The following is an 11,810-nucleotide window of genomic DNA, read 5'->3' on the forward strand; positions in this document are numbered from 1 at the left end:
GAACTAAAACTACGCCTGCTGGCAAAATGCGGCTATTCTGTTCATTTCAATGGCTCAATTCAATTCACTTCAATTGCTGAATTCAATGCACTGGCGATGCTCACTCGCTTTTGAGTTCAAATGAGACACGTGACCTGGAAGTCCCCGCCCCTCGAGTATGAAAGACGTGCGCCTCCCGCTCGACCAATGAGCGGCCGAGTTCCTCCCACGTGTTTATTGTTTAAACTGCTGTAAGTCGGGGCTGCTGGCCGGAGCCCAAACTTTCACTAGTTCGAGTGATGGCGGCCGCCGTGTCCGTTAGCGCAGCTGCCAGGGACGAGAAGCCCTACGGGGCGCCGAATCTCGCTTCCCGCCCAGCCTACGAGCACCACAACCCGGCCGCGGAGCAGGAGCACTGGCCCGCGGGGGAAAGCAGAGATCCGGAGGGCGACGCTGCCGACGGAGACGCGGGCTCGCCGGGTGAGGCGCAGCGGCGGCTGGACGACGAGCCGCCCGCGCTGGGCGCCGAGGAGGTCGAGGGCCGCCTGGAGCGGACGCGGCGGGAGTTTTACAACCGCCGCAAAATCCTCATCAAAAATCTCCCGTCCGATATAAACAACCAGGTGACCATGCCGGCTGCTCTGTGTAGATACTCGGGTGCGTTTGGTGGGGGACTGGTTACCTGCGGATGTAGATTAAAGTCCGGCGAATACTTTCACCAAACGACCCCGACACGGTTCGTGTTTTCAGTAGAAAGTAAGCGAACGTTCCACCTTTTCCCCCTTTTTTTTTTAAATGGCCGCTGTAAGCGGTCCCCCCGCCTGCTATCAGGCAGCCGACGCGAACTCGTTGGTCCCGTTCACTACTTCACCGCGAACGACGATTTTTTTACTTCAACCGGCGTGTGTTATAAGTGGCGTTAAAAGGTGGTTCCTGCGTGAACACCCCGTGGCGGTAACGTGGGAAAGCTGCGAGATTGCGGCGGACGCGCCTGAAGAGAAGTCGAGCGTCAGCAGATTGGCAGCTAAAGGCTAACAGCCACGCTTAGATTCAGCCGAGCGGGGATTATTATCCACTCCGAAATGTTCGGTAGCGAATAATGGGCATAATTGTGAAAGTTACAGACGCTCTTATTATATTCGGAAGGGTTTAAAATGACGCGCTTTGAATAACTTTGCCCCAAAGTAAGTCAACGTTTTGGCTTTCATATGCAACCGACCGTAAAAAAGTCATTTGAATTCTGGCAAACATTATTTACTTCGATCAACCTCAAACTGAAGGATGAAGTCGTCGAGGCTCAGTCGTTCAATTCGTAATTTATTTGTTTGACGTTCAGCTGCGCATTTGGCCTTTTTATTTATTTCTTTCTTTATTTTTATTATTATTAAATTGGCGAGTGGATTCGGGCTCGCCAGAGAATGATCTGCGGCAGGAACGTGCCCGAGCCCCGGGGAACGTGTGCGCGCCGCGCGGTTCCAGATGGGGACGGCGGCCGCGAGGGGGACAAAAGCGCGAAAGCGCCGCCGCACCTGCCGCTGCCGGCGCGGCCAAAGGAAGGTGCTGGAACCCCTGCGGCGTCGGGTTCAAGGCGATTCATACGCAGCAACTCTGTCTTTACAGGAGGTGCATGAACTGTTGAGCAACTACGACCTGAAGTACTGCTTTGTGGACAAATACAAGGGAACAGGTGCATTTACTTACATTTATTTTATTATTCTGGCACTTCTCAGTTCATTTATTTAATAATTAATCTCAACATTTTGCACTTCAGGCTGAGTCATTTACATTTATGGCATTTATGACGTCCTTATCCAGAGCATGTTACCATCAGTGAAGTAATCAGTTCAGGTTCACTGGGACCCAGACTATGAATACAATCATTTATTCATTGTTGTAGTTTTTCTTACATAAATCAGAAAGTTACAATTTAGTCTAAGTATTCTCTAAAGAAGGTCTTAAGATGGTGTTTGAAATTATTAGCGGCTGTGCTTTAAAGAGTGAAGTGATTGTCACATGTGATACAAAGCAGCACAGCACACAGTGAAATTTGTCCTCTGCATTTAACCCATCACCCTGAGTGAGCAGTGGGCAGCCATGACAGGCGCCCGGGGAGCAGACAGAGAAGGGTCTAGACAAGCGTCTTCCTCGTACCTTCAGAGGTGGAGGGACCAGGCGAGCAGGACTGGAGGCTCGGAGTATACAAGGTGCAGTGCGAGGTGTAATAAGGGCTGTGAGGTAGGATGGTGCTGCTCCATGTTTGGCTTTGTAGGCCAGCATCAGTATTTTGAACCTGATGCGTGCAGCTACTGGGAGCCAGTGGAGGGAACGTAGCAGAGGGGCAGTGTGGGACAATTTGGGAAGGTTGAAGATCAGTCATGCTGCTGCATTTTGTATGAGTTGTAGAGGTAGACCAGCTAGAAGGGAGCTACAGTAGTCCAGTCGTGAGATTACTAAGGACTGAACCAGTATCTGCGTGGCCTGTGTTGTCAGACAGGGACGGATTTGCCTGATATTGTAGAGACGGAATCTACATGAGCTGGAAAGACTGCTGATGTGATTTGAGAGGGAGAGTTGGTGGTCAGTCGAGGCTACTGGTGGTTTTTATTGCATTTCTCACTAGGTTCACTGCCAAACAGCGTGATACTGGGGTTTACTGTAGTATGAGAGAAGCCAATTAGCCAAGTATATTTTGCTGATTGCTTTACTGAAGAAGGATTCATGTCCTTCAGTATTCACGTGCTACTAGATGCATTCTGGTTAACTGTTTTAAGCATTGCTGACCTGAACATGTAAATCATTCAGCCTGAAGTTATTTAACGCATCTTGACTGCAGTTTATCACGTGCAGTTTATCTGTGTAAAACACTCTTTTCTTCTTGTTTTCAGCCTTTGTGACTCTGTTAAATGGTGAGCAGGCTCAGTTTGCCATCAAGGAGTTCCACCAGCATGTTCTCCGTGGTCGGGAGATCTCTGTGCAGCTACAGCCCACAGACGCTCTCCTGTGCATCGCCAACTTGCCCCGAACCTTTACCCACCAGCAGTTCGAGGAGCTTGTGCGCCCCTTCGGGAACTTGGAGCGCTGCTTCCTGGTGTACAGCGCCGCCACCGGCCACTCCAAGGGCTACGGCTTCGTCGAGTACATGAAGAAGGACTCTGCGGCGAGGGCCAAGTCTGAGCTTCTGGGCAAGCAGCTGGGCTCCCGCATGCTGTACGTCCACTGGACGGAGGTCGGCTCGCTCACCTACCCGCTGCTGCACTCGCGCTGCCTCTGCGTGGACCGCCTGCCCCACAGCCTCCTCACCGCGCAGGACCTGCTCGGCGCCCTGGCCGACACTCACCCGCCCGTTTTCTGTCAGGTCGGTTTGATGGCGCAACAGGCTGACTCTCCCGCAAACGTATTTTTGATCAAGTGAATCTTTAAATTTGTCTTTGCTGTTCCTGCATCCTGGCAGCTTTTTGTTTTTTTTTTTTTTTTTATTTGATTTAACGCTCCGGCACCAGAGCGGAGTGGCCAGACCGGCGCTGTGGCCATTAATTCCTTTGGCATCGATTGGTTTTTGAAAATTTGATTCCAGACAAGCTTGGGCTCAAGTGACCGTCTGCACAAGTTCATTGAATTTGCTTCCTATGAGTTTATTACGGGACGTTTTGAAAGGTTAAAGCCTGTCATTTACTGCAAAGCCTTCAGTTGCGTCTAAGGATGTCCTGTAAAAGTCCCGTGTCTCATAGGCTCGTTGTTCGTTGTTAGAATAAGTCGGTGAAATAATCACATGCCACTGTAGAGCTTATTCGAGGCCGTCTTATCTAGATCTTTCCAGAATATTTCTCTTAACGTGGAAATATTTCTTAGATTACATATAATACTCATGATTGCTGTAGGTGTCTTTTACATAAATTGTGAAATTATTACATTTATTAATACAGCTAGTATCGATCTGCTTTTAGTAATTTTCTTATAGTTTGTTTAAAGATCATTTTGAGGCTCAGTTTTCCAGTGTATGTATGTTTGTATTGTTTGACCTGTTGCCATGTTGCTCAGCTTTGTGCACGGGGTTAGTCGAGTTCACCACATTATCCGTAGATGCAAACGTGGTTCCCTCTGGCACTTGCTCACCTTTGCCCTCCTTTTTTGTCTTTTTTTTTTTTTTTTTTTTTTTTAAGCCCTGAGCATTATTGGTTTCTATGGCGACAACCACCTGACTTGCCCAGGTGCTTGCGGTCAGCTGCCCCCTGCCCTTCATGGGCCTTTCTGGAACGGGGCTCTCTGGACCCATCCCTACGAAATTTTTTTTTTCTTTCTCTCTCCTTCTCTCACCTAGTCGCAGGGTGATCTTTGAAAGAACGGCACTTGTGTTGAGTGGGAGAGGGGCCAGGACGCTCAGAATTTCCAGCCGCTTAAATGCTGAATTTGGGAGTTTTCCCCACAGGAACACTCCCAGCTGCAGACGCTGAAACTGCTCCATAAAGCCGTCAGTACAGACAGGGTGGCAGGATGTTTCGGTTGATTCATCATTTCATCCTGGGGAAAGCAGTTCTAGAAAATGTTACGAGCTTCTGTGCTGCTGGGGAGTATTACCAGCTCACCGTATGGTTTTTATGACTAAGATAATGCAGTTGTCTTCTAGGCAGTAATCGCATCGTGACTACTCATCATGATATTGCAATATGTGCAGGATCACAATATATTTAAATAATAATAAAAAAAAAGCATAGATATTCCATGTATCGATACGATATCACCACGTAAAATTTCACGACATGTTGCTGTATGGATATTTTCTAACGCTCCTAGTGCTTTTAACATTGTCTTCCCCCCCCCCATCAGCTTGCGCAAGGTCAGGACGGAAGTTTCCGTCGGTTTGCGGTGCTGGAGTTCTCCACTGCCGAGATGGCTGAGGAGGTGCAGAGGGTCGCTGATGGCCGGGCCGTGGGTGGCACCCACTTGCGCATCTCCTTCTGTGCCCCGGGACCTCCTGGCAGGAGCATGCTGGCAGCCCTCATTGCTGCTCAGACCATGGTATGTATTTAAGTTTAGAAATTGTATGTTTTCTATGTTTAGTGTGAAGTACCTGGGGATTTTTGTTTGGAAGATCTTACCAGCACTTCCGTTTTTAGGCTCTGAACCGGGGAAAAGGTCTCCTTCCAGAGCCCACAGCCATGCAGATCCTCACAGGCCTTAGCAACCCAGCCACCCTCAAGATGCTTCTGGCACCCCTCAACCAGGGCTGCAAACGTGGTGAGGATCAACTCCAGATGTGCACAGTTCGTGGGGTCCGGGAGCACAACGAGGTTTCGTGTAATGCAGTAATGATGCTCAGCCAGCAGCTGCTTATCGAGTAGCTCCCTCTCTCCCCGCAGGTCTGCTGGGTGCAGCTCCCGCTGTACCTTTGCTGGCGAACCCCGCCCTCTCTGCTGCGCTGCTGCAGCTCCTCCTCCAGAACCAAGCCCAGGTTCAACAGGTACCAGAGTTTCTTTAACATTTTTTTTTTTTTATTATTTTTTCCCCCCATTGCGCTCTGCCATTTTATTTATTTTTTTGGTAACCAGTTCTTAAAGGAATTAAAAAGTCAACACATTCACTAATCTGTATCTTCTTGTGAAAAAGAGCTATTGACCCAGCCCAGTTTTTTCCTAAATCGGCCCGTGCTTGTTTGGCAAGTGTGAAAGACCTGATATCCTGATGCGTTCATATTGAGAACAGTCTTGCCAAGTTGCTTAACAATCATGTCAGCAGTAGCTTACTAATGATTCTTGTGGCAGATGGGAAGCACAGAAGGTATGAAAGGAAAATAGCTGCGTGGGGTTCCACTAGGAACCAGTTTCGGGTCTCTTTTTGGCTTGTTTTGTCTTACCTCCCTTTCTTCTTCCCTCTTTGTTAGCAAGTTTTGTTGGGAAATCCTCTTCTGTGGGCACAGGTATAAAACAGTAGATGTGTTGACTTTTGCTGTGTGAGTGACTGACTGTGTGTTTGGGATAGAGCTGCTTTCCTTGAATTTCATTTGATTTATTGAAGCGTAGTCTCTGTTACCGTTGTTGTCCTGCTTCCGCTTGGTCTTCTATTTGGTTTGACCACCCGTGATGAGCATTGACATTGTTCTTATGACTTCCCTGTCATAATGATTGCTGGCCCGTAATCCTTTTTTTGCTCAGCAGGCTGGTCTCCTCGGTGAAAACCCACTGGCTGCTCTCCCTCTGCAGCAGGCTGTCAACCTGTTGGGAGATCTACCTCAAGGTTAACTATATACTTGCAATTTTTTTTTTTTTGCTTTGCTTATATATTCAGAATTCATTGTATCTGCTTCCATTCTTCAGATGCTTCTGAATAGTCCAATGGCTCACGTTCCTGTTTTTCCTTCAGGTGGCTTGGTTCCAACTCTTGGCCTGCAGTCAGAGCCCCTGGGCCCCGTTAAGCCACCGACTCTTGGCCGCGGTTTAGGCCAGGAACAGGAGTCCCCCACTGCAGCATGCAGTTTCCCGTCTAACCCCTCTCCAACCCTACAGGGCATGGCGGTACCACTCCTGGGTGGCATGCTGGGGGCAGAGGCACCATCTATTCCAGGGGTGAGACCACAATGTAACGTGTGTATATGTCTGTGTGTGTTTCATGGACATTACGGGTAAAATGATCACAGTAGCCTTTATTTTAATTTATTTATCTATTTCAATGGGCCAATCAGCTCAATTTAATTTGGAATAAATTTTTTTTTTTTTTTTTTTTTAAAGGTTTCGCTACTAGGAGACCCTCTTAAGGAAACTGGGGCTTCCCAGAATCCTTTCCTCAACAACCCCAGTGTGTTCCCCTCAGGTGAGTATTCCTTGTTTGGCGATTGTAACTTACAGATCCATTCCCTCACTGAAGTATCTACTGCCCTAAAGTGGAAAAATTCCACTTAAGCCTCTTTTCAGTTCTTTGTTTTGGGGTGTGTGTAATAATAATTATGCCATAATTTACTTTTTCAGACCACTTATCTTTATTCTGTTCCCACGGGTTAGGGAATTTGATCATTTTGGAATTATCAGAATTTCCTTAATGGCATTTAGTGCAGTAGCCAAACCCTGATATGTATTTATGCATCTTTGTTCCCAGTGAGGTTTCTATAAATTTTTTTGCTGAAAACCTCTCCCTCTAAGAATGTGCTACATGCTGGAACACAGAATCATTGCAAAGTCCATGTTGACTTTTTCCTTACACTTGCTAACTCACCGAACAAGCCAGGCACATGTAAATTTCAAGATATTTGACTTGAAAATTAAGAATGATTCTCCTAAAGTGATAAACGATGCATGTAGAGGATGTCAGAGATGTACTTGAGGTTAACCGGTATGTTCCATTTAATAAGTTAAGCTGCCTGTCAACAACAATGACTTAAATGCAATTTTGAACTCTCTATCTTCATTTAATTGCCCTTTCCGCTCAGCACCCAAACATTATACAGGACAATTCTTGAGGGAAGGAGGGAAATGTAACTTTTTGGTCAGGCAAAGGCATGGAAATGTCTGACTTATGTGGGAACCCTGAATGTTAATGTTAATTTGTCAAGTACTTAACGTGTGTCAGTAAAACCCCTACAAATACGTAGTAGTGTGGGTGGGTTGACTGACTAGAATAACAACACAGACCTCTTCCTCTCTTGGTAGCTTTTAAAAAAAAAAAAAAAAAAAAAGTGAAATCTTTCCTCTTTACATGTGCTTAGCACCACTCACTGGATGTGACTTATTCTAGTGTGTGTTTTTTTTTTTTTTTTTTTTTTTTTTTTTTTGTAGCAGCCAGCAGCAGATCCCACCCCTACAGGAAACGACCAACACTAGGTAATCTGCGCAATCTCCAGAGCATCCATTCAAGCTATAACCTGCGCTACCAGGAGTCCTACACCCCTGAGTACACTGCAGTGAACCAGGTAGGTGCTGGTAGCCAGCCCTTTATTTTGTGGCTCTGGCCTTTTGTTTAATAATGATACTGAGACGCTTTGCTATCAATTGAGTGATTAACTTATCCTTATGATCATTAAAATATATGCATAATTAATCTCCCAGGATCCTTTGTCTCATTTGTATGAGCGAGAGACCTTGGATGGGACCACTTTCCATGGTTTTGGCCTGCAGGTTGGTTTCTTTTCTCTCCGTTCATCTTCCAAGTATTCACATTAAGTGGCCTACTGTTTATCTTTATGTTTTAACTAGGACTGCAACAAAGCACCGATTGATGCAATAAAATTCGATTACTAAAAGAAACAGCAACGAAATTCGTTGTCTCCCGACACAGACATTTGATTATTAAATAAACTTCATTTGAGCACAGAGCGCAGCAAACACACTCTGTCTCTAGACAGGGTGGAGCAAACGAGCGCAGGTAGAGAAAAGATACAAGGCCATATTGGTATAATTCGCCTGCATTTTAACGCACTGCTTTGAACGACGTTTCTAACGCCGGTTGCCTGATGTGGTCTGTGCACATGATCAATTTATAATTTTTTTTATGCTCTAAAACGGACCACACGTGGCGCCTGGTCAGAAATCCCCTTTCACACGGTTTCACCAAGGGTGTTTGTTAAAAGCGAAGGACACATTTTGTTGTCACTGTGTTCCACAATGGCAATCACTTCACTTCTTACCTCCTCATCCCTGCCACGTCAACTCCATATTAGCGGCTGTTTTCTGCAGCAGGCAACATGGCCTCAAAGAAAAGAGTGAGTCTGTGTCAGAAGCATGTGGACATGCTCACGTTTTTGCATTTTTGCAGCTCAGGTGGCTCTTTTTAAAAAAATAAAATAAAAAAAATTGGCAGATTTAAAGCTTACACGTGTTTATGCTAATGCATACACAACCATGTCTTATTTTAAATAGTGCCTATCCCTTCAATAAACATTATTTCAGCAATAGTGTTCAATGAAGCAGCATATTGATATTGCATAATCAATTTGTGGTTGAGCCTTTTCTCTGTAAAAGTGTTCCAAAGCCCTTGAATTGCTGCTTTTACCATAAGGGTTAATATGTGTGGCACGGTTCTCTCAATTTGATTGAAGCTTGAAGGAAATATGAATTGTTGCAAGGCCGTTTGATCTTCTACAATGTAATGGGTGAAGCATCTGGTTCTGCAGCGCTTAGGTACACACTTCCTCCTGTGAGTAGGCCTGTATCGGCCGGAGCACGGTAAAAGCATGTTAAATTATGCAGCAGTGGTCTGATACAATTTGCTGCTGCACAATGTTTTATGATGTTTGTGGAAGTCGCACCTCTCTGCTGCGACTTAAAACTCACACATCCTACTATGAGGGCATGGAAGTGTGTGTGTGTGGTTTTTCATATTAACGTGTGCGTTGTACCCTCAGACCTTGAATCATCCTTCAGGCTTCAGTGAGCAGCTTCCTTCCTACAGCTACCCACCAAGCCCTCCTCACAACTCCTACTTTAGCTTTGGGGCTCCTGGGAGTGGCCCCTCCCACCAGCTCAATAAGGTAGAGACCTGAGCAGCAGACACAGTCCATGCGGTCTTTCTTTTTTTTTTTTTTTTTTTTATGTGTTCCTCGTATATAATTCCTATTACTTAGTCTGCTTATTGATCAGGGGATGCTAATACCGTAATGAGGCAAGGTTATGTCTACGGCCCAATGTCAGATCTAATGACCCATCATTGGCATGGCACTATTCATAGTATCTACTTGAACAGGGAAGGTACATAGACTGATGCTGTAGGATCTCCAGTCTGACATCTGAAGGTGAAATGTGGCCTTTTGACTTCATAAATCGGTTTATGCCATCAGCCAGAGTGCCTGCTGGAGTGTGGCCTTAATTGATCATTGTAACTGTGTACGTGTGAGAAGCAGAGTTATTGATCAGTGTTTGAACAAAAGCCTCTACGACCTCTGGACCCTTGATGGACTGAGGTTGACTTTGCTGCTTTCCACTGATGGTCTATTAATACCATGAAACGTGAACTCTGAGAAGTTTCAGCACTGTATCTCTGTATAGCGAACTGAGTAAATGCTGTTCTCATTAGATTCTCCAGAAAACTAGGAATAAATGTGTTTAGTAGAGATTTAAAAAATTTTTTTTTTAAGATGTGAACTGGATTTGTCTTCCAGGCTGTGGGAATGCCTCCAGTGAGCCAGTCCGGTCTTTACACTTTCACTTCCGAGGAGGGGATGAAGGTATATCATGCTGGCTTCTTTTTCCTGTCTTGACGTCCGATGTTATTTTTAGTGTGTGTGTGCATGGTGGCTCATTTTAGTGAAATTATTTATTTAAACTTCACTTTCACATGAGGTGATGCTCAAAGTCCGCTTCTTGTAACTGTAGTGTATTGGACGCCACACTGCGTTGAGCTCGCTGCTTCATCGATCAATGGGTGTGAATCCATATCAGTAATTTCCCCTAGAGTCTTTAGTTTTCTTGGGCAAAACCTTGGCGTGCACATTTCCTTGGATTTGACTAATCACTGGCTGTCATTGTGCAATGCGTTGCTCTAGGCCCTGTCAATAAAGCTGTTTTCCACTTTGGTGAATTCATAGATTCTAAGGTGTTACGAGAATAATTTGGGTGTCCAAATCAAGCCATTAGCTTGCTTGCTTTCTGTGTTCTGGAGTAATACATGTTTTGATGCCAAATATAATCTACCAAGTTACCTCAACCTTAAAACTCATTTACTACTTGTACTTTTTTGTACACTGAGAATGAAGACTTGTCGACTGACCATTAGGTTTGGTTACATTTTAGTTTATAACAGATGCGTGTAGGTAGGTGCTGGTTGAGGAATTATTAATTCTGGTCACAGCATAGGATGATAAAATCATGCTTAACATTGGAAATCTGGCCCCAGAATTTTAGTTCATTGTATTTCCCATAAGGAGTGCAGTTTTAATTTGTTTATACTCCTCAGTCTGATTCCCTTATCCAACTGAATGACCCTCTTCATACTTTTGTCTCGTCTAATGTTGCTTTTTAATGCTTGATTGTGATTTTGTATTCACTTATGCAAATGGACTCCCATCTTTTATTCATGTGCTACTTCTGCTTGTTCCGATCTAGACTCCCATTGGTGGGCAGAAGCGTTTGTTTTCCCGCCTCATCCCATCACCTGAGCCCAGTCCTGAGGGTGGGTATGTGGGCCAGCACTCTCAGGGTCTGGGAGGCCACTATGCCGACTCCTACCTGAAACGCAAGCGCATCTTCTGACCAGTCCTGCTCAGCTCTTCACTATCCACTGTACACTCAGACCAGAAGCAGAGGCTCCACAGGACCTCTCTCTCGTGTGTCTCTCCGTGTCTGAGAGAGACCCTCCTGCAAGGCCCAGTGAGGGAGAGGGGCAGCTCAATTTCTCACCTTCCTAATACTAGTCTTTAGTTTGTTTGGTTTTTTTTTTTTTTTTTTGGTTTCTTTTTGCCCCTTTTGTAAATATGATTTCAGTGTGTAATGTAAAATGTTTTAATTTTTTATTAGTTTTATTATTTTATTTTTGAAGCCTTTTAGAATTCTCCCCCCCCCCCCGCCTTTTCTTTTGGTCAGTGTTCATCTTCCCCTTATTTTGTGTCTGTATATATAGTTTTTTTTCGGGGTGGGTGTTTGGATACTGGCTGGTCTGCTGGTGCACTAGTAATGGAAGCTGTACTGCAAAATGCAATATGAACTCATCTCTTTGTCCTTTCCACATTAATCACATTTTATTTGTTTTTATCTCTGTCCCCTTCATTGCAAAGTGGAGTCAGGTTCCCTGCACTAAATGTTGGGTGTTTTTGGATTATTATTTTTTTTTTAAACCCTCCTTCACCAGTCAGTATCACCCTGTTCTCACTAGTTTCTTGGCAGATTTGTATATGTTTTTCCTTGTTCTCCAGT

The 11,810-nt window shown here is 45.1% G+C and overlaps 1 protein-coding gene across 1 annotated transcript; it reads left to right on the plus strand.

The window, feature by feature from the left end:
• Window positions 1–245: 245 nt before the first annotated feature.
• raver1 (ribonucleoprotein, PTB-binding 1) lies at window positions 246–11,336 on the plus strand. The gene is made up of 14 exons (XM_028987038.1): window positions 246–602; window positions 1,600–1,666; window positions 2,865–3,334; window positions 4,804–4,995; window positions 5,094–5,214; window positions 5,319–5,437; window positions 6,129–6,210; window positions 6,337–6,539; window positions 6,702–6,783; window positions 7,743–7,876; window positions 8,013–8,081; window positions 9,308–9,433; window positions 10,061–10,126; window positions 11,004–11,336. The coding sequence occupies exons 1-14, from the start codon at window positions 279–281 to the stop codon at window positions 11,148–11,150; spliced, it is 2,202 nt and encodes a 733-aa protein (XP_028842871.1). The 5' UTR covers window positions 246–278; the 3' UTR covers window positions 11,151–11,336.
• The last annotated feature ends 474 nt before the right edge of the window (window positions 11,337–11,810 follow it).

Source organism: Denticeps clupeoides, chromosome 7, assembly GCF_900700375.1.
Source record: "Denticeps clupeoides chromosome 7, fDenClu1.1, whole genome shotgun sequence".
NCBI lineage: Eukaryota > Metazoa > Chordata > Actinopteri > Clupeiformes > Denticipitidae > Denticeps > Denticeps clupeoides.